Source organism: Mus caroli, chromosome 2, assembly GCF_900094665.2.
Source record: "Mus caroli chromosome 2, CAROLI_EIJ_v1.1, whole genome shotgun sequence".
Taxonomy (NCBI): domain Eukaryota; kingdom Metazoa; phylum Chordata; class Mammalia; order Rodentia; family Muridae; genus Mus; species Mus caroli.
This window is the reverse complement of record NC_034571.1, coordinates 100,234,415-100,257,121: the sequence shown is the minus strand read 5'-3', so window position 1 is coordinate 100,257,121 and position 22,707 is coordinate 100,234,415. Positions and strand designations below refer to the sequence as shown.

At 42.8% G+C, this 22,707-nt stretch overlaps 1 protein-coding gene across 5 annotated transcripts in view; it reads right to left on the bottom strand.

Moving 5' to 3' along the window:
• Mpped2 (metallophosphoesterase domain containing 2) overlaps positions 1-22,707 on the bottom strand; it is a 176,376-nt gene that overhangs the window by 74,646 nt on the left and 79,023 nt on the right. For 4 of the 5 annotated variants that reach the window (XM_021156097.2, XM_029474224.1, XM_029474225.1 and 1 more), the window contains one exon: positions 11,196-11,421. In XM_021156097.2, the coding sequence (XP_021011756.1) occupies positions 11,196-11,421 (226 nt within the window). Of the gene's footprint in view, positions 1-11,195; positions 11,422-19,727; positions 19,747-22,707 lie in introns of those variants that run through there. The other variant, XM_029474226.1, reaches the window with a different exon arrangement.

The window sequence follows — 22,707 nt, the reverse complement described above, 5'->3', positions numbered from 1 at the left end:
GACTCATAAGTTCTCTCACCTTCACACAAAGGAATAAATGAACATAGAAGGCATTGGAAACAGCTCTGTTGAGGTGCAGTCACCACACAGCATCCTAGGTTGATTTTTTTTACTTTTTTCACTCCACTATTTTTTTTTTTCTTATGTGCAAAACAAAGATTTTTTTTTTTCTGATACCATTTTCTAAGAGTATTCGGTGCAAAACTTTGAATGGGGAATGGGGAATGGAAATTCTCTAGTGATCTTTATTCTGCTTCATCAATAACTCAGTTATCCTGTTTATTGTGACAGCAGGCAAAATCAATTCAAAGGGAAACTCTTAAATATCAATCTTCGAAGTGCTAAGTCTGTGTGGCTTACAAACTAGCCACACCTCTACCCCCCTGATTCACAATAAAAACAGGGGCCAGGGCCTGGCATGGGTTCAGTGGATAAAAAAAGCATTTGATGTGCAAGCATGAAGACCAGTGAGTGGTGGATCTCCAGAGCCCACATAAAAGTGAGCAGGTTTGGTGGCTTCTGTACTCTTAGTACTCAGGAAGCTGAGACCAGTGACTTAGTGAGCTCTAGGCTCAGCAATATATAGAGATCAAGGAAGATGCCCAAGCTCTGCTATGGGACCCATTTGCATGCCTACAAGGAAGACGTGAGAATGCTCACACACGCAAAGCATGTACACACATGCACCAATACACATGCCCCCCCCCCCACACACACACACATGCAAGAACTCAGAAGCCCTATCTACAGCTTCCCCCTACTGTTGGTCTGCAGCTATCCTCCATCTAGAGCCTTGGTGCCCCAGGCTACCTACCATCACCCCCAAGCACTGGGAGCCAGGGAGAGAAAATCAGAATACTGAAAGAGGTTACCTTTAAGATGGGGAGAGCCCAGAATTTGAATACAAACAACATTTCAAAGTTAGGGAGGAAACAGTGGTTAGCAGTTCTTTAGCCTGGTGGCAGCTGGCTGTCTCAGTTTCATGTGCATGCCAGGATATGGGTAACCAGAATCAGGAAAGCACAAAGAATAGTGGGTGGATCTCTACCTGACCGGGCCCTTAAAAGTGCACTAGTCTTGCTTGGTCTTCAATATCGATTTACTGTAAATTCCTATGAAATGTTAGCTCTACCTTTTCCATCTGTGGTTCACCTTGTAAACCCATCATGCCTACAGTATCTAAATTAACCAGTCAATATCACCTACTCCTCAGACACTGTCTCCGATTTTTTTTTCACCTGGGGAGAATCTACCTTAGATTCATTTCCTGTAATCTGCTGTTATATACAGCAGATGCTTCTCTTCTAATGGCCTGTCCCCTTTTTTTTTTTTTTTTAAATGCAGCTGGCATACATGGCTATTGTTAGTCACAGTAACTATGTTTGTATTTGAACAGATAATCTATTCTAACATTTGAACAGTCCTCCATCCCATCCCAAGTTAATGCAGGGTTTTTTTTTTTTTGGCTCATTGTCCCCGATTTGTGCAGAATCCACGCATTCTGCTATCCCAGAGGCTTGCAAATTCGCCACTAGCCTTGAGCAGGAACAGCCCTCACAGAACGGTCCACACTGAATTTACAGTCACAATCTAACATTACTTTTATCTTTCCTGGGTGAGGACACACTGCTAAGTGTTACTCATACATTGAAAATGATACTCCATTTCAGTGACCTTAAAACTGTCCCATTTGTCTTCATCTAATAGCCATCTAGTCACTCTTCCATGCTTTTGAACCAAATGCAGCCAATATACAGGGTTCCTTTCCTAAATGGCTTCCACTTACCCAGATCATAAGCAACTTGTCATGCCAGAGGAAGTGGACAATATTTACTTCTTCTTAAAACTCTCCCTCCTCCACTTTGTGTCTGTGTGTGTGTGTCTGTCTGTCTGTCTGATGTCTCCCACACATTCATAGAGGGGTAAGCATTTTATTGAATTAAATGTCCTATTTATCTCCTTTGACCATATACAAACAAAAAAAAAATAACACCTGCCATCACAGAACTAAAAACTCTCAGTTTGGGGAAGAACCCTATACTTTATTTATCATTTAATGAGTACCAGGAGGTTGACAAACACAATCTCTTATAAATCCCATGAAGATTACAGGACAGGCAAAGAATAAAAAGCTATGGGACCACACAGACTGGAGTCTGACTTTTGGGATTTCCTGCCCTTTGTAAAGTGAGGATCACTAGGTGAATTATTTAACGTCTCTAATGCTCAGTCTTGTAGTTTTTTCCAAGGAGCAATGATAATGGCACATATATAGAGACATGACCAAGTTTAAACCCATGCTATACAAAGTATGTACATGTAGGTGATGTTCCATACCTGACGGTTATTGTTTGCAAACCAATCTGACAAATTCAGTTATGGCTCAGTGGTTGGATGATACATTTATCAAGGCCTAACTGATAAAACCGAGATGCATGCTTGCTAGGACAGACTCTTGAAAGCCAGAGCCTGCACAATTTTACAGAACTGTCTCCCTCCCCCATTTGGCAAGTACACTGGGCACTGCCTGTTTATGACTGACATAGGGAGCTAAGTTTTCAGGGTATTGCGTCCTCCTGTTAAGTTCCCCAGAAGTGTTAGCCTGGGGAACAGATGGTTTAAGAGAAGAGAGAACCAACAAGTAGGGCTTAGCTCAGTTTCAACAAGGTCTTCAATGGCAGGGATATGTACTTGAACAATACACAGTTGAGCTTGTGTTCTACCAAACTTCCCATGGGCTTACAAATAAACGTCCTGTGGTGATGTTATGCAGAGGCAAGGCAGTGGAGTGAGCTGGCAGGGAGAAAAGGTGGCAGAGCAACCTCCAATGCCTGGAAGGAGGCCCAGCTCACCTTCATCGCCGACCATCAGGAGCAACCGACATAGTTACCTGGTCTGATCTGTGAACACATTTGAGCTACAGGGGAGAGCATAGAGTGGTACGCAGGCTGGCATGGACTGAGCTTGTCAAGGGACCTGAATAGCTTACTAAAGGGTACACTCTAGAAAAAGCCACCTACATTTAGAGTTCAGAGCACAGACTAAGAACTCTCCACCTGTCAAATACCTCAAAAGTGAACGGTGAAGATCTCCGTGCTCTACCATAAGGAATCCAGCCACCAAGCAGGCATCTGTGACTCCTTTGCATTATCCAGAGGATGTTCTGAGTCTGCTTGGTCCAGATTCCCAACAATATCAACTTTGCACTGTCCTTCTTGAATGAAGCCCTGTCACATCCTCTAAGGGTACTAGCACGTTCTCTCACCACTCACAACCTGGAGTGAGGTATCTGAGGCAAGGAAGAATAATATGGCTTACAAAGATGTTCTGTGAAATCCATAGGGCCTTAAAGTCAAGTTTGTCTTTCCCTTTCCCTTGCTTTTGTGACACCATGCTCACCTAAGGACACACTGAGCTCTCCACATTCCCCATGGTCCAGGAAGGTCCAGATCTGCTCTTGAAGGCTTGGGGCACAGCTTAGAGCTTTGTTTGATTTCACTTTGTTGTTCCATCTCTGGTCTTCTGTTCCATACATTCTGCCTGACTTTTTTTCTTATTTTTGTTTTTTCAAGACAGGGTTTGGTTTCTCTGTGTAGCCCTGGCTGTCCTAGAACTTGCTCTGTAGACCAGGCTGGCCTCGAACTCAAATCCACCTGCCTCTGCCTCCCAAGTGCAGGAATTAAAGGTGTGCACCACCACTGTCCGGCTTCTGCCTGACTTTTATTGGAAGCATTTTTCTTATAACTGCTATCTCATTGGTGTAACCCTTTGGCTCATCTCTCTGCTTCCATTGTATTGTTTGCTCACTCATGCATTTATTCATTCAATATGAACTGAGCATTCAGTAGGTCTGCACTAAGCTAGCCTAGAGTTAGCATAGAGAACAAAGCTGATTAGTCACTGTTGCATTTGTGGAGCTTGAAGCCACTTTAGAAACTCCTTTTATTTGCCAGCAGCTACTCTGGATTAGGAGGAGGAGCCTATGACTGTAACATGAAGAATAGGAGGACACCCAGCTGCCCACCAGCTCAGCCAAACCTCAATGACATGGTTCAGGTCATTCTAGTACCCCACATCAACCTGATTTCTACGGGAGTTCATGCCACCAGACCAGCACTTGAGACATATCCCCAGCCACCTCTACCCTTCTTGCTACAGAAGGTCAAGTTAGGAGGAGAGGCAGCCACAAGAGATGGGCTTGTGACTCCCGATCTGTGGTATATGCAGGACGTCCACAAAGCTGAAAGACCAGAATGCCATGCAGCATGCGGAGACAAAGATTTTTCTTTTCCAAATCCCTCATTCTCTGAAGCCCTGCATGCAGTAGATACCAGGTCATTTCTCTCTTCTCAGCTCTCCCATTGCCCTTCTCCATAAACACACTTAATCCCATGAGAGTCCCTGCAGAGGAATGTGGCCCGGATTAATGTACAGCCTTTTTTTACAACTAAATGGGAGCAGCCATGCCTTCAAAGATAAAGAGGAATGGTCACTGACTGAGTTCCTTCAGCCTAAGGATGGATGTCCGGGCTGGACTATCCCAACGTAAAAGGCTTGGCAAAGGAATTCTGGGTCCAGGTCTTATTTCTCATGGTGACTCTGGGGCTCTGAGCAAGTCACCTTCTGACCTAACTTGGACTCTGCCCAAAAGCAACAGTGTGGAACACCACCCAGCACATCAGTTCGTGGAAATCTTGGGTCTGATTAACTCTTGTGAGTGATGATGTGATTTTGAGAACTTCTAGGTGGCCCAAATGAGACATCATTTGTACAAAGTCGGAGTGAAATACTACCTTCTAAATGGGAGTCTATCCATGCTGTTTGCTGAGTTACTGGCGCAGCCACATCCAAGCAAAGATTTAAATTGCGACTGCAATGGATTTGAAGCCTAATGGAATGCTACAGATCATACTTTAGCCCCCTTCTCATAAAGGCTCCAACCAAGAGAGGATACAGAGACAAGCAGGTTAGGACTGCTGGCAGAAAGGACTGAGTGGGCTCCAACACAACACACTGCATAAACTGGCCTTGGAGGTGGTATGTACTGTGCTGAACTGGCTATCTATGGGAGTTAGGAAGCAAAGCCAATTGGTTTTGCTTTGTCCTTTTTCTTTTCCCCCCCAAATAAATAAGGCAGTTGTTAAGACCAGAAGTAAATCTGATCCTGTGTGGCTTTAAGAGCAGTCAGCTGCATTCTGAAACAGGCAATAATGTAAACAGAGCTCTGTAACTCTACACCTCAGCAGAATAGCCATAGGTTTGCGCCTGTGGGCCTGGAGCCAAGCAAAATGAAATGTTAGCCTGGGCCTTTAAAAAGAATCATGTAAAAGCAGAGTGCATATTTGTTTAACACACACACACACACACCACCGTTGTGTGTGTGTGTGTGTGTGTGTGCCAATATCTTTTGGAATTCTCTTAAACAAAAGCCAGGGACCCCTGCAAACAGTGTGTGCAACCAACAGTGATTTACAATCTGCAAACAGACTTTCTAGCTGAACATGGAGACATGAGTTTTCTTTTCCTTCCTTCCTTCTCTTCCTTCCTTCCCCTCCTTCCTTCCTTCTTTCTTTGCCTAAGTTAATTACAAAGTATGACTGTGAAAATAAAATAAACAAGCCCATTGCACCCAATTCCTGTATCTGAGCTCCATCGTGAGTTGCCAGTTGGCTTTCTAATCCTCTCACTCAATATCTGCTGTTAATTTGTTCACTATTTCAAGAACTTGGAGACTGTCAGCAAAATGCATGATGCATTACGGAACTTATAATTGGAAGTAAAAACATCTGAAGCTTTTCTGACAGCCTAACCATAAAGCCCTGTCGCCCTGATCAGAGCAAGACAGCACAGGCAACCTTGGAGCGATTGGGGTGCAGATACAATTACTGATGCCACAGAGTGGGGAGGACACTTAACTCTGGCTTAGAGAACGGCAGAGGAAATTACATCTAAGTGAATGAATGAACTCAATGTGTTTATGATGCCAAATGAAAGGAACAGAGGAGGGAGGGGCATCCAGGCTCATGCTTCCTTTGAAAATGAAGGGCAGTGGGCACTCTCTTCCTCTTTTGGCCATTTTAGAAAGGCCAGGCCCGAGCCTGATCTAATTTTCCTGCTGTAGAAGTTAGGGCACTTCCTCCAGTTACTAAACCTGACAAATTACACCTGTGTCCATTCTAACGTGAAAAAGGAGGTCTTTGTTCCTGACCCCTTTGATTTGAGAGATCAAATTCCCGGACATAGGAAAGCCCCACTCATGTTCATTAAATACTAGGGGAGGCTGGTTTTGTGCAAGAGGAGTAAGGTGCAGGCTAGCAAGGAACAAGATAATAGCTCAAGTCTGAGCATTCCAGGCTGCGGCCAGGGTCAGTCTACTTCTTACAGCAGGGGTTGCTTATCCCTTAGTAAGTATGGGTTTGCTTGCTTGCTTGCTTGCTTGCTTGCTTGCTTGCTTGCTTGCTTGCTTGCTTGCTTGCTTGCTTGCTTCCTTCCTTCCTTCCTTCCTTCCTTCCTTCCTTCCTTCCTTCCTTCCTTCCTTCCTCCCTCCCTCCCTCCCTTCTTTCTCCACAGCATCTTGCTATCATGAGATTGCTAAAAGAAGACGCAGCTGATTTTCACAGCCTGTTCCAAGTGAAAGTTAAACTGAAGCCCGCTTGCATTAAAAGGCTGGATACAGGTTCAGTAATCAAAAATGTGAAGAAGATTACAAAATCCCACGTCCCCTTTGGTATGAACTGACAAGCAGTTAGTTATTACACGGACTCATATTTGACAGATTAGAATTTCTTCTTCTCTCTCTCTCTTCTTTGTCTTTGGGAAAAATGCTGCAGAGGGCAACCACTAAGAGGAAATGGAGGTTCATCTTGGAGGCCAAGCGTGAACACTTTAGGCATGGAAAGCCCGTGACCTTTCAAAGCTGGCCCGGCTGCCTGATGACGCAATCCCTCTCTTCTGTCTCCCAAAAGGGACAAAAGGAAATGACGGCAGAAGTTAAGAAAAATCCTATGAACGAGTTATCTGAAGCGCATGCCTGATTGCTTTCCTTTAGGCTGATGGAAGAAGATGGTGTAGAAATTTAGATAGAACACAGAAAACTGTGTTCCTGCCAAGTTCCCCCCTGAGGGCAAGAAGCTCCCCGAAAAACTCATCTACACTTTCCATCCCTTCAAGGAGTCCCTCTTCCAGACTAACATCCGGATTGATTTACAACTTCTGCTGTTTGGAACACTAAATTTTCTCAGCCCCATCAAATCACATCCCAATCCTCTCCATTGGAGATATAATGAGTGGCATGGCACACTGCAGTTGGAAACACACAGGAATGCTGAGATGTGCTGCAAGCTATTTTCTGAAGATAAATTCCCAGTTAACTGTAAACCAGGAAGGAACATTATTCTCTTTAGTCGTTGGGAAGCTTTCAGCTGTGACACAAGTTAGAAGCACACAGTGAAGGCAGATGAATATTCTTTTTCTGACGTTAAACCATCTAACAATCACTTTATTTTATCTTATAGGGAAGGTGATGCTGTAGGACAAAACCCTGGGGCCTTGTGCACACTAAGCACATTTTCTAAAAAAAAAAAAATTAAAAAAAAATCAGACACTCTATCTTTATATTTTTAAATTTCAAGAGTTAGAGCAATTTCCTCAGTCTGATGGCAACTGCTTTCGTGAAACCCTTGGATGGCAGGATGGAAAATGGCTAGTATAATAGTTCTTGTTTTGATTTTTGTTTTTGAATGAAAACCACCAACAGTAATATCAACTCATAACTGAACATTTCCTCTAAAAAATTTTGCTGGAAATCATGGAAGTCTAAATTAACTAGTTTCTACTATTTTGGAATATGTATTAGGCTATCGAGGAGGCTTTTACCTGTGGGGAAATCTCAGAGAAACAATAGCAATGAAAAAACTTTAACTCCTGAAATGAGAAAAGAACTAGTTATGATGTAATTCCCCTCAAATTTTGCTCCTATGTAAAATGTTAATAGTAAAAAAAGGTTAAAAATTTGTAAGGCATTAAAATAACCATGCCTACCAATATGTATTATCTTTGAAGATTCTAACTTTGGTGAACATTTATTTGAAGAATGAAACAAACATCTTTTCTTCTGTTTTATATACTAAATTGAGAAGACCCGGGTCTCATCTAGCATCATCCAATCAGCAGAGGCTGAACCAGGGACAGAATGCATCCCTCTGACTCCTGGTGTAAAGTCTCCGGTAGTTGACAGAAAGGATCAATGCGCCACTGCTCATGGTGACAGCTACACTTCTCAAATACTAACTCTTGGCTTGGGGGTCTTCACTACACTGTGGGTACATAAAGTTTATGTTGTGAGGGAAATGATACAGTAAAGATGAGAAAACAGAGGAATTTGGTTAAAAACCAACCAAAGCAAAGACAGATGAACTCATCCAAAGCCCCAGGGAGTATGTGGTAGAGATGGGACACATGGGCTTCCATGCACAGAAATGCTCAGGCAGAGATCTTTGAGACAACCCTGGGAATAGCCGTTTAAACAGAACATTTTCACAGTGAAACTGATGTCTCAGGAGAACAGGGTGAAATGGAAACCTCTCCTTCACCAGTATCCGATTCTTTGTCAAAAACCAAAGTACCAATAACCTCAGTGGATGGGACAAATCCCTCCTTCAGCTGTCCCAGATCCTACCCACAGAGTCTCTTCTTTGTAAAGAAGTGTTCAGCAGGAAAAAGGGGTCAAGTCTGTTTGGTTGGTTTTTTTTAAACTCTCAATACACACTACAAGGAACTATCTCAGGACATTTCTTTTTCTTTTTTTTTTTTTTTTTTTTTCGAGACAGGGTTTCTCTGTGTAGCCCTGGGTGTCCTGGAACTCACTCTGTAGACCAGGCTGGCTTCGAACTCAGAAATCTGCCTGCCTCTGCCTCCCAAGTGCTGGGATTAAAGGCATGCACCACCACGCCCGGCCTTTCAGGACATTTTAAGACACAATAATTTTGCTTAGTTTCTATTACCTTCTCTAATACTGAATTATTAAAAATTTTAAATTATTTTTAAAAATTATAAATGACAGTAATCTCGTTCTGATATAAAGTTTTTCTGCAGCATGAACCAACCACCTAGATGGGGTCATATCCCACCACACCCCATATTTCAACTACCAACTACCAGATATGTTTTCATATCTTGAGATAATTCAAGGTCTGCCTTGGGATCCTGACCATTACCCCCTACATCACAGCTATAATTTTGTTTAGCTAGTTCTTCCCTAAGCAGATTTAGATCAGCTTAAACCATGGGAAATATTTTTTCTATCTTTCTGCCATTGTTTCAGAGATTAGCGATCTGGGACCTTTGAAAGCATTGACTGTGAACAACCCAATGTCCTGTGCCTTTTGTAGATTGTTCAAAAACACTAGACACGGTTGAAGAAGTGATTTTAACCAGAATGTCAAGCTTCTCTGACAACCAGAGGTCATTCTTCAATATTAGATTGTATTAAGAATTGAATCAGGAAGTGGAAAAAGCTCACATCCTGCTCCGTGTCCCAAACCACCGATATCAACACCCTGTTTCACACTGAGGTCACTCCTTTGATCACAGCTGAACAGGATGTATGCTACTCATCCTATTACCTTCTACCATCTTCTCATGCATAAAAATAAGTGTATGGATTTTAATAGAGTCCAATTTAAACTAGACCTGCAATTATAAACACTATCACACTTCCACCAGCACTCCCATTGCTACTCAATCCCTTGGCCACACTATTTTTCCTGGAGTCAGGCACAATGGCAAGGTAGTAGGGCTACTACTCATTGCCTATGGTTTCCTAAGCAGTCTTAACCTTCCGTGCCTCAGTTTGCTTACTTGCTAAATGGTACACTGGTACCTAAATCCTTCAAGAACACTAAAGACTAAATTAGACAACTGATAAAATAGCAGACTTAGAACAGTGCCCATTTATGGTAGTTAATGAGGAACTCACAGTCACTGTCAGGGTGAAGTGCAACAAAATGTACTTCTCACACCCCCTACAAACTACTCCCCTATGAAGTCCAATTAGTCAGGGAAAAAAGATTTGAGAAACAACTCTGTTACTCCTCTTTCAGCTCTGTCCCAGCAAAGGTCTTGGGGGCTTTCCAGCAGGGATGGGGAAGGTTTAGTTGGTCTACTCAAGGTTCACAGGTAATCTTGGAATTGTCCGATACAGATAGTCTCCAGTCAAACATTCCCATTTCAGAGGTGAAAACATTGGTCTGGGCTAAGTAACTTTCTCAAGTCCGCCCACATCACGGGGGTAGAGCCAAGAACAGGGAAGTAATAAATATTACCATAAGCCAATTACCAGGCTTGCTTCTAAATCCATTCCATCTGCCACCTACATAATCCTTCAACGACCTCGTCAAAAGCACTATTTATTCTCACCATTTTAACGGTACAAAATCTAAGGTTCAGCAACATGGAGTAACTCCTTTAAAACCTGGCAATGAAAACCAAGATCCAGAGTCCCACTGTGGGGCCCATAGGATGCATTCCAGAGCACAGTTCTAGACTTCTAGTACTGGACTATCAATCAACAACCTCCAAAGTGCCTGAGCATCTGTCTCATCTGGAATGCCTTTATAAAAACACTGATTTCTGGGGTTTCTCTGAGAGAGGAGAATCAGGGAGGTCTTAGAGACTAGATTTCAAAAGCTATCTTCACAGAACCAGTCAGTCTGATGTGTACAGAGACTTGAAAAAGCTTGACCTATATGTGAAGTATTTCAGGACTGCTTTCGTACAAACTGAAAGGGGAAATACACTCATGGAATGTTCAGAGTAGCTAAATCTGTCAAGACTAACAGATTAGTCTTTGGCAAGTCTATGTTTGCACAGATACATGTAGAGCCCCAGCCATGTAACCACATATATGTCTACTAAAGCTTCAGTTTCATTCTTGTTACCTAAAGGAGTCTGTTTGATGATGAAAATACCCAATACTGTGATTTACAGTGGGACCAGATGATGTGCTTGGTTGCCAATGAACCAACAGCCTTTCCTTCCAACCTATTCATTTTCATGGAAAGCAGCTAAGTCCCAAAGATGGTTTTTTTGTTTTGTTTTGTTTTGTTTTTTTGGTTGTTGTTTCTTGTTTTTTGTTTTGTTTTTGTTTTTTTGTTCCCAACTTGAAAACAGAGGAAACCTGTTGAATGAGCACTTACCAGGGTGCACCGTATATCCTGAATCCCTTCACGGTTACCTCTGAATCTTGCAAGTAAATACTGTTTGTCAGGAGGGACTGAACATTGTCAAAGTCCTCTGGTTTCAATTTGGACACAGAAGGGAAACGGTAGTAGTCCTGTTTAACGAGGTCTGCCATGAATTCCTTATCAAATGTCAGTTCATGATTCCCAGCAATCACAATTTTATATTCATATGGCAGGTTTCCTGTAATAACAAGAAGGAGAGAAAAAAAAAGTGCCAATTAGCACATTCATTTCCCATCACAAAATACAACAGCCAAGACTGTGATCAGCAGACAGATCACCCGAATGAAGTACTCACACATTTCCTTCTATTTCCATGTAAACCAAAATTTATGGCTACTCTTTTATGCTACCAAAAATGAAAATAACCGGGAAACAGGAAGCTCCATGAAGCTAAACAGCTGCTAAGAAGGCGTCAATCTCTCCAGCTCCATTTCTTTCTAGATTTTACAGAGCCACCGTGATGAGTCTCTGCAGATCCACCGTGGTGACTGCATACACAATTATCCAGGTTTTTCTTCTGCTTTTTTGTAAAGATTGACCATGATCCTAAAGAGAAGGCTTGAACTCAGTCTGGTTCTCAATAAATTAAGACAACCAAGTATTTTTAACAGCACGCATATGAGCTACATTTTTAGTATACCCTTCAAACAAAGCATCCAACAGTGCATCCTAAGTCCAGAGAAGGAGCCTATCATGCCATAATGCAAATCTAATTTTACATTTACCTTTTTGGCTTCTGAGTAAACAGAACACTATTAAGGGCCGGTGACTGGAAGGCCAACTTTCCTCCCATTGGGATGGGAGAAGAAACTGTAAAGCTTAACCCCCCTTTAATATTTATGCTATGGAAATGTGAGTTCTCGGTGTGCGCTCTTTATGCAAAAGTTTCCCGATCGAAATGAGATAATTCTGGGAAGAAGAATGAAAGCTAGAAAGGAAAACCCAAACAGCAGACTCCTGCATAGATTTATAATGTTTGAATAAAGTACAGGTCATACATATTAATAACTCACTGTGATGCTATAAGAACCAAATTTCCAAGGGGAGATAGAGCCAGGCAGCCATCCCCATCCTTAGATTAATTCTTTCCCTACCCATCCCTCAAACCTCGTGGATGGACTATCGCTCATTTTATTTTATTTTGGGGTGAAAATAAGGGTGGGGCGGAGGCACATATAATTCCACCTTGCTGAGGCTCCTGGGTCCAGTGCAAAATTAATGTTGTCTGCCATTCTGGGAAGAATTAAGGTTACCGTGAGCAGGAAAGAATACTCTAGTAAGAATTGATCCTTACCAGCAAGCCAGAGCTGATGATTTAATTAAGGAAGCTTTAGTGGGAAGAGACTTTTTATTGGGAGTGGTAGTAACTTCTGCCATTGGCACTTGGATTTCAGCAGAGCAATCTATAAAGACTGCACTGGAGAGTTTCCACCATGCCAGCAGCCTGAAGCACAGGCAGCTGCTAGCCCAAGTGTTTCTCTGAGACAGTGGTGACGTTTTATAACATTGCAATTTTTCTTCAGCTCTTGATTTTCAGTTTCTAAGGGTAATAAAACTGCATATATAGCGTGTGCTGTAACGGGAAAGCTTGAGAGAAGGTGAAAACAATGGTAGTAAATGATTCTGTGGAGTAAGGGAATCAGAAACACTGAGGCCAAGAGTCAAGAGATACCTGACGGCTGCATACACTGCTGTGTGACATACCTCTGGCCTCAGTTATTTGCAGGGCTGTGGGGAAGAGTGCAGTAGAAGAAGGAAGCCACTCTCAAAGGCGTGCTTATGCAAGTTGGGCAATTAGGAGCGTGATGTGTGTTGCAAACGCCTTAGAACGGTGCTGCTTTTTTTTTTTTTTTTTTTTTTTTTGCACGATTCTGCACTTGAAGCACAGATGAAAGATGGATTAACAGGGCCTCCAGTTTCCAGCACAGTTCCTGCTGATACAGTGAGGCTGCGGCAGATTGTGGGTAGATCATGCACCCACAGATTCGGCTGGGTTCCTCAAGTCAGAACAGGCTGAAAATGCTTTCCAGAGCAGCAGTGAGTCCTGAGGCAGGTCCTGCCAGAGTGGGCCTTGGCTACTGGTTCACATCACACTGTGGCTGTCTAGCTCGTCTATCGGTGATGCTGGGCACACTGGACACTCATTCAGTAGACGCCACTGCTGCTGTTGCTCCATTTCTCACTATTCCCTCCTTTTAGATTTTTTGGTTCAGAACGGTTGAATCTAAGACACTGGGCAAACGAAGTCCTCCCCTCACCCCCTTTAGCTCTTCCAAACAAACAAACAAGAAATCAAAGGTGAAACTTCTGTGAAGTAAATCCTCCTCAGAAAACAAGAATCCTCTGTGTCTTTTAAATCAGATTTCAGCGACTCCGCTAGAGAAGGAGCCACCAAAATGAACAGCCACAGGAGCGGTGATGATATTTACACGCCGCCAACAGACTCATCTCTCTCTGAGAATCCAATCGCAGCTTCCAAGTTCCGCCCTGGGTTACCTATGTTATGAGATTGTCTGACAGATTTTCTTTTTTGCTGAGCTGACCTTTCGTCTATAATCTGCCAACCTTTCTGTTTTATATGAAAAGTGTAAGCAGGGCGGCTGACAAATCTCCTGTTACTTGATGGCATTTTCTTTCTTTCTTTCTTTCTTTCTTTCTTTCTTTCTTTCTTTCTTTCTTTCTTTCTTTCTTTCTTTTTTTCCCTACAAGACTAGATTAATTTGGAAGGCTCCGCAGTCAAGCTTCAAGCTTCTTGGTATTCAAATAGCATCACTTTCAAATTGTCAGACAAAGAGGTGCCTGCCTTTATCCATTTTATTCAGATCAGGCCATCTAGGCCGACCCACTTGAATAAAAAGCAAGGCCAAATTCTGCTTTCCTAACATGGAAAGTTCTTGCTCTGTGGAACCCAAAGAACTAACTAATGGAATTAGAATGTCCTGGGAACGATGGACACGATTATTCTAGGTGGAATGAAAAGGTTACGTAGTGTGGATATTTTTTTAAATGCATAATTGGAAAGTTAATGTCAATGTGGTCTATAGCATTTTCATGTGTATATATAATAAATACATGTAATATACAAAAGTATGCAATATGTTCATGTATATAGCTAAATGTACACATGTAATAAAATATATACGTTATGGTCAGAACACTTTGAATAAACAACAGCAGAGGTCAATTAGAGGTATAGCAACAATGCTACATTAAGTAGCAAATGAATGAATGAATGAGTAAATAAAATATGGGATCCCAGCCATCAGTTGGGAGTACAACTTCAGGTAAACAATAGCGGACCGATAAGCAACCAGAGACAGCATGTCGTGTCCTACTTAGGGCTGAGTGTGTTAGCTCAGGCCTGCAATGCCAGCACTCAGGACACAGTTCCAGGCCAACCTGGGCTACAGAGTGTAACTCTGTCCTCCGAAAAGAAACAGAGTGATAATAGGAAGGCCAACAGCCCCTCCCGGCTGCTGCACTGCTATGCTCCACAGACACCATAAAATCTGTCTGTTTCTCTTCAATTCTCAGAATGCCCAACCACATGGACAAAACAGGAGAAAGAAAGGACCTCTTTGCTTCTTAGTCTCCACTTCCCCATCATTCCATCTTGGTTACAACTTATATTTCTAACAACTGGACTCTTTTTCATTTGTTTGCTTTGTTGTTGTTGGAGACAGGTTTTCTCTGTGTAGCCATTGCTGTTTTGGAACTCATTCTGTAGACCAGGCTGGCCTCAAACTCAGAGATCCAAGTGCCTGTGCCTCCCAAGTGCTGGAATTTAGTCATGAACCACTACCACCTGACAACAACTAGACTCTAAACTAAACTCCTCTGCCGTGAAAACGTTGCTTTGATCTTCTTTCTTGGGCCATCAGTCCTCCATTTATGGAATCTTCTTTTGTTGTGAGTTTATATTTACCCTTCCCAATGAAGTAAGAATAAGCGGCCATTGGCATGTAAACAGGTATGTATGCCTGCTGCAGACATGGTCCTAAGTGGATCAAGATGCTTCAGCATTTTGCTTTGAGACTTCTGGAAGGAGTCCAGATATGATAAATTCAACCTACAGATATGTCAAGTTTAGTTCTTAACAGAATTTTACTCTTAAAAGATGAACTAACATTTAGAAAGCAGAAGCTATCTCACACATGCACTCGTGCGCACGCACACACACACACACACACACACACACACACACACACGCACACACACACACACACACACACACACACACACTCGCGCGCGCACACACACACACACACACACACACACACACACACACACACACATGATTTCAGGGCTTCCCACCCTCTTCTGGAAAATGAGAAAATCCAGCAATGCTCACAAATTCTACAGAACTTCTTGCTCTCACCGCTGCTTCTGCTTGCCCCACATTGGCTCTGCCTGATGGGTCACTAGAGTTTTATACCGAATAATATACAACTCAAGGAATTCTGGTTTCTGTTTTTATTATCCTCCAATAGCTCTCGCAGGACACCACTTATAGCTGCCTGAGGGACAAAGCGAAGCTTCTTCTCAGTCCTCTCCTGGGCTGGTCTGACCACAGCGACAACACTGTCTCTGCAAATCTCCACCCTCTTGACTGCTGAGGCTGTGCTCGCTAGACTCCCTTCTCTCGTGTCAAGCATCACCCCTCTCTTCTTCCTTTGATGTCTTTGCACCCTGTCTAACTTAGGACATCCTCCTTCACCCTCCTCCCATCTTCAGATAGTATCTAGTGCTGTCTTGCCATGATTTTCAAATGTCTATTCTTAAGACTCAGTTTTAAGCCGGTAGCACATGGGCTGCAGAGGAACATGGGGTTAAGAGTGGGGACTCCACAGGCTCCATTGTGCATGAGCTGTATGACTTTGAGCAGATGTCCTCTGCTCTCAGGGTGATGATGACAAATGCTGGCTGCATGGAGCACATGCATGTCAGCAAATCAAGGTTACTACTGGTGCTCCAGTGTTTAGTGTTGCTTTCTCTGTGTGACTCATCTTCCTATTGACTGAAGGTATGTATCGTGCCCGTGGGTTCTTGTTTGACTCAAAGAGCTCAGTCCAATACTTCCCAATGGTAAGTTCACAATTCATATTTGCTTAGTGATACAATGGATGAGCTTCTCCAAGGCTTTCCTGAAGCTTCTGAGACTCCAGGAACTGCGCTTGACATGATAGGCTATGAAAAAATGTAGCTCTGTGTCATATTTTCTTCCAAGTTTAAGTTTTTATAATGTGTCGTGTCCTATTCTGTAACATCTGGCCTGGCCAGCTAAGTTCCAGCCCATGCTTTTCAAACTATTCTTTCTTTAAATATAAGGAGGAAACAGTAATATAACCTGTAAGTAATATAAGTAATATGACTTGTAAGCTTCAGTAAGATTAAACAGGATCCTAAACAATTTTGGATGTTGTCTTCATTCTAATGTCTATTAGCTGTGCTGCTGCTGGAAACTACCCCTCCCAACTGCCATCCAAGAAACCACTACTCATCCATAGATCAGATCCCTCCCTGATGCCACACACAACCATTACTCTCGAAGAATCTCAACAGAAGATGGAAGCGAAGCCTCTGAAAACTGTAGCAGAATCTGACAATGATCCAAAATACCTGTAACCAATATGAGTGTTATTAGGACCAATAAGGCGACTGGGTCTCAGGATAAAGAGAGGAAGCTTAGGAAGCCTGTAGCTTGTGCCCAGGGGTAAGGCAGACTGTCCCTAGAGGTCATCCTATCCCTGCCCTAACACACCACTTCTTTGCTTCTCTTGTCTAGCAGCCTGTCTCTTGGACTTTCATGCACAAAGGAGTAAAATGGAGGATATCCAGATTGCATTCCTCTTATCTTTTACTTAGCTTGTACTCCCTTGAAGTGTCTCTGCTTTCTCTCTAGAGCCTTCCGGGTGGGTGCCCTTTATGTGGGTGTGTAGCCAAGAACAAAGAGTCAGCAGCATCAGTGAAGGTGAAGATCTTCAACTAAGTGTCTCAGGTCTAAGCCCTCACTGTAAAGTAAACAAAGGGACCTGTCCCTGCTCACAGCATCCCGCACTCAAGTGGCTCCAACTAATCACAGCACAGATGCAGGAGAGTGTTACAAGGTAGCCTGGCATCCTGGTCTAAGGTCTCCCCAGAGCTAGATAGAGCAAGATGCTGGAGAAGAGCACAGGGTTGTGGGGAGGACTTGCTCCCAGATTCACCAGAACAGTTCTGTGTTATTTGAATTTCCTATATGTATTAACATAACATTTGAAAAAATTATCTAAAAATGATTTTAAAAATGGAAAAACCCAGAACAAAATTCACCGAAGTCCATTCTATGGATCTAAAAACACAGTACCAGAGATGCTGCACTTCGCCATGCAGGTACCATCCATATTGTTAACACAAGTGGGATTAGAATCTAGCTTCTAAAATTTTACTGTACAAGACCCAATTTCTTAGACCGTGACAATCCCTAGCTGAGGTTCCTCTGTTAAGAGACCTCCTGTGCCATTTGCCCACCCATGGTGATCTATTTGCAAGTTCCAATCTTTATGTGCCCTTTCATTTGTACCATGAAACAGCATTCTCCATTCTAGATGCTTCTCTAGCTACATCATGGGTTTCTCCTGCATGAGGCATGAGGGGCAATGTCAGCCTCATGCTATGACAACACAAAACTTGGCTCACTTAAGACATTCCCTAAATTCAACTGCAGCTGCTGGTATAATTCTTTTACCTCCCAGGAGAGAGAATATGGGAGCCTCCTCTAGGAAAAGAAGGTCTACTTGATGTAAGGCCCCAGAATTTAGAAATTCATTGGCTAAATGAGCTTGGACAAGAGACAGGAAGTCTAAGGTAATAAGCTCAAACACCTCTAGGGGCTGGAGAGGAATGGGACAATCCTGTGACCTGAAGTAACTGAGAACATAACAGACTACGGGGCACTGGTGTATCACTGTTAAATGATCACATACAAGTGCAGTTCTGGATAAATAAGAGTCCCAGGGTAGCTTGTTCCACTCCTTCAATAAAAATTAATGTGCCTCAAAATTAAGTATCATATAACTGCAGCCCATTTTTCTGCTATAAATCATTATAGAAGGTATTCCAACAATTCCATTTTCCAGGGCATCTGCCTTCCACATGCGTTTGCCTGACACTTTTCATTCCTCCTGAGTAAGGATTATGGGAAATGGGGCAACCAAAATGGCTCATTAGTTTGTAGCTAATGACAAAACCACCTTCCCCATGGCCTATATTTTAAATCAAGAAACTGGTAAATAAGGCTAATCGATTGTGATCTTGTATTTTCATCAGCTAAAGCCACAGGGAAAACCTAGCACACAGCACAGGAAAAAAGCATCCAAAGCCAACATGGCTGTCTCTTGTTTTCATCTGTAAAAAGAAAGCCTAGTTCGGAAGCAGATTTTAAGGTCTTCAGTTCCTGTGTACGTTCCCCTCCATTCTCCTGAATTAGAGATTTTGAAAATGTGTGAAGGAACCAAGGCTATCGGCATCATAAGAATGGCAGTACGTAACACTCACTCTGTAGCAAGAAGAGGAGAAAGAGAGGCGGAATCAGAAAAGGAGAATGTGATCTGGTCCCGCGTGCTCAGGAAGATCTGACTCAGAAGCACAGCCTTCAGGCTCACCCTCTGTTCTAATGTGCTGGATACCACCCTCACTTTGTAGCACCACAAAGAGTCCAGTTACTATTAAACACACTACAACGATCACTGGTTCATTTCTAAACAAAAGACGAGACAGTGATAGACTGCAATTCAGGAATTTGCACTCCTGAAACCTTTGGCCCTCCTGCAGCAGAGGCAGGAGATGTTTTAGAACACCAGTCCGACACATCAGCAGTGTAAGGGGACCCTGTGCTACCCAGAGGACAGATAAGAAGACCTTTTCCCTGATTAAAAGTATTATTATAGTTTTAATATGGTGATTCCAGGGGGAACCACGGAAAATGGTCAAGGTCTTGAAGACAATTCTGCTGAGGAATGAGTAAGAAAAACTCAAGCCAGAGAACTGACCAAGCAGAAAATTCTGCAGGAGGATGAAAGGCAGAAAAAAATGACCTGAGAGGCTAGGAGGATAGAAAGGAATGTGGCTCAGAGACTGCCTGAGGAGACCTTTCTTCGCAGTTTCTCACTTGGTGATCTCTGGGTGAGGATTGCAAAGAAGGCTTGGTCCAGCCTGAAGTGAGAAGACAGCACTCTTAGCTCTAAAGAGGCAGTGGCCACCATTTGCTATTGGCATCTCCTAAGCCCAGAAAAGACTTTGGCACATGGTGCCCACTGCCTATGCATTAAGTGAATGCAGAGAACTCCAGGAATCCCTCTTGGCTCCACATTTGCACTCACTTGCCTCAGCTGCAAAACCACCGAAACATTCAGTCAGGGCAAGCTCCCTCTCTGACCTCAGTCTGTCCCCTGTCAGGCTCCATTAATTTGCACAAGTCCTGACAGCTCTCACGTTAATACTCACTTGCTGATGGAGCCACACAGCAGGTTCAGACTGCTACCTTCTCCTCTGAAACTCATGCATTAGGGTTTCTTCCATGCTTGCAATGGGAAACCAAGTCTAAGAAATATTAAACACAGAAAACTAGATTACAATGATGTCAGGGCCAAGCCAGAATCCCAGGAGAAGGGAGGAATGCCGAGTGCAGGCTTGACAGTCAGTCCACTGGAGGATTTATGGGAGTGTACAAAGACAGCAGAGAAGGCCTGTCACCTTCTTCAGCCTCCTTCATAATGAGACTGCTAAGGTTCGAGAGATGGTACAAGCATTGTTCCACACAAAGAAGACAAAAGTCTACTCCATCACCCCAAGATGCCCTCTTGACTTGAACAGTCACCAATTCACCAACAATGAGTGGCATAACGGAGAAGTGCAAAACCACGAGAGTGCAGCCATTAGTGCTCACTATTTTTAAAGACTATGAACACATCTCAGAGATGTTGTTGTCAGCCTGCACTAACTTCTTGTTTATATGCATTCCTGTCTCCACCATAACTATGCTACAACATAACTTACATGGAGCATGCACACATGTGCGCGCGCACACACACACCATCCACACTCATATGTATATACAGACACCATTAGGTATCATACATAATGGCTAATGCCTCCTTGTTCTCAAGTGCATAATATCTCAAAGTTGCCACCCAGCCCAACATGCTATGCGTTCCACATGAGGCTATTGTGGTATCTGTCTATAGTGCTATCTGTCTGACTGATGTTCGTCAACCACATCGGCACCACCTGTCTGGACAACAGCAGTCAATGGCATTGTATCCCACTGTTAATTTTCTCCAGCCTTCCCTTACAAACAAGGGCCTTGGCTTCTTTAGAACAATTTAGAACAACCTGCGCCAAATTTGATCTGAATGGACTAACTTCTAAAGACACTTCAACCTATTTCTTTCCACGACAGAAAGATGGATCCAAATCAGGGCTTTGTGAGACAGCACCAAGACATATTGGTAAAGACATTGTCAAGTGTCATATCAGTGTGTATGTATCCCTGTAGAGGGTGGGAGAACATGAGTTCTGGGCAGGGAGGAAAGAGAGCAGGCTTGACCCCAGATCAAATGCCCAGTGCCATCACATGTCTCCTTCAAAACTCAGATTGAAAGCATGCGATTCAACCTAATATTACTTATCACGAAAGAAAGACAGTGACATGATTTACCCTACAAGTGGACGTGAAAATGAACCCAATCAGCAAAGATGGAATACAATACCTGGCACACAAAAGACAATGACTGCACTTGTGACTCTCTGCTATGTTTTGTCGCATACTGTAACATCATTTGGGATAAGTGGTGTCTCCTACTTCCTTCCCAGTCCTTTAAGACGATACTCAGTGAATTCCTTTATTAACCCAGAAGTGCCTAGGACAAGGCTCTATGATGAGCTGATGAATATATTGGATCTCTTCCCCTGCAAAGGCTTTCAGAAGCAACTGAGAGGAAGGTGTTCCTCCCAGTGATGATTATAAAATAAGTGGCAATTATTCTCCTGAATAATTAGGGGAACAAATGCAAATCCCGTGTGTTTGCATTTTACATCATTAAGCATGGCGAAGACCAAATTAAATAAAAATAACACAAGGCATAAAGGCCATATCTTTTAAGAGAAATAACTATTTTAGTGGCTTTTAAAATTCCCTCCTCCTTAACCTTGCAAATAGGAAAAAAAAAAAAAGCCCGTTTTGAAATCACTGCTGTTCTTCTGTGCTTAAATAGAACTGGGGCCCATGAATGCGGGGCTCGAGCACACAAGGCTTCTGAGGGGTGGGGCTACAGACAGCAGAGCAGAAGGCTGACAGTAGAAATGCAGTCTCTGCCTTAACAGCACCACTGGGGCTAGATGAAAATGCTCTTCTAGAACTTGATTAAAACTAAATTGAAAAAGAACATATTTGGCTAATATTACATTAGACTAAAATATAGAAATGAACTCTAATACTCTCGAAATCTAATAAGAAAAAGCCATCTCAATTTCCAAACTTTCAAAGCGTCTTCTTTAAATGCATCACAGATCAATTTACATGGTACTTTTGCCAATAAGCAAAACCAAATCACAGGTTGCAATTGGCTTATATTGGAAAGTGTGAGAGCGAATGCTAGCAAATGCAATTACGGAAAACAAACTCCATTTTCTCCCCTCTGAAGGGAATTTCAGGGAATATTTTATTGCCATCAAATAATATTTCTGAAGGCATCAATACACAATTCTATTTTCTTTTCAGAGTCCCCACACCCTGGAAATCGAATCCACTCCGCAGAGTATCTTGAAATTTAGAGAGAGGCCTACGAAGGGGGATATTACCTCGCACACACATCCTACATCAATTTTAATAATTTGCACCCTGGACAGGAAGTGGCTTTGAGTCAAATTTAGGATTCGATAAAATTGACTTTTCTCCTTTTATAACTCAAAATTGTAATGAAGCACTACAAGGATAAACTCACGAGGAGACCTCACGGGGGAGGTTATCTTAATCAATGCAGACAGTGACAAGACGTTGTGGAAGACAGAGACGGTGTTTATTTCCTCTCCCAGGGTTTCTCTGCCTCCACTCTCAACCAGCACCTATTTCTTACGAGCAAGAACTGCACACTTGATCAGAGTGACTAAGGAGACTTCCACAAATGAATGTTGGTTCCATTGGCATACTGTTCCTAGGGTCTCCTTAGAACAACTCTATGTTCCGATGCCACAGTTCCCTCCGGAAATTACACAACACATGTTCTCCAGCAATAGCGTAGTTGGAGAAAAGTCTGTCATGTCTTCTTAGGCCCAGCATTTCTGGAAATGGAGGTTGTAGGTCTCTGTCGGGTCCCTCCCTGTCTTCTTTTGTTTTCACTGTTTTTTTGGTGTCTTGGGGGACTTAGTTTAATGAACACGTGATTCTGGTTCTGCCACAGTTCCTGCTCCTGGATATTTGAAGTAG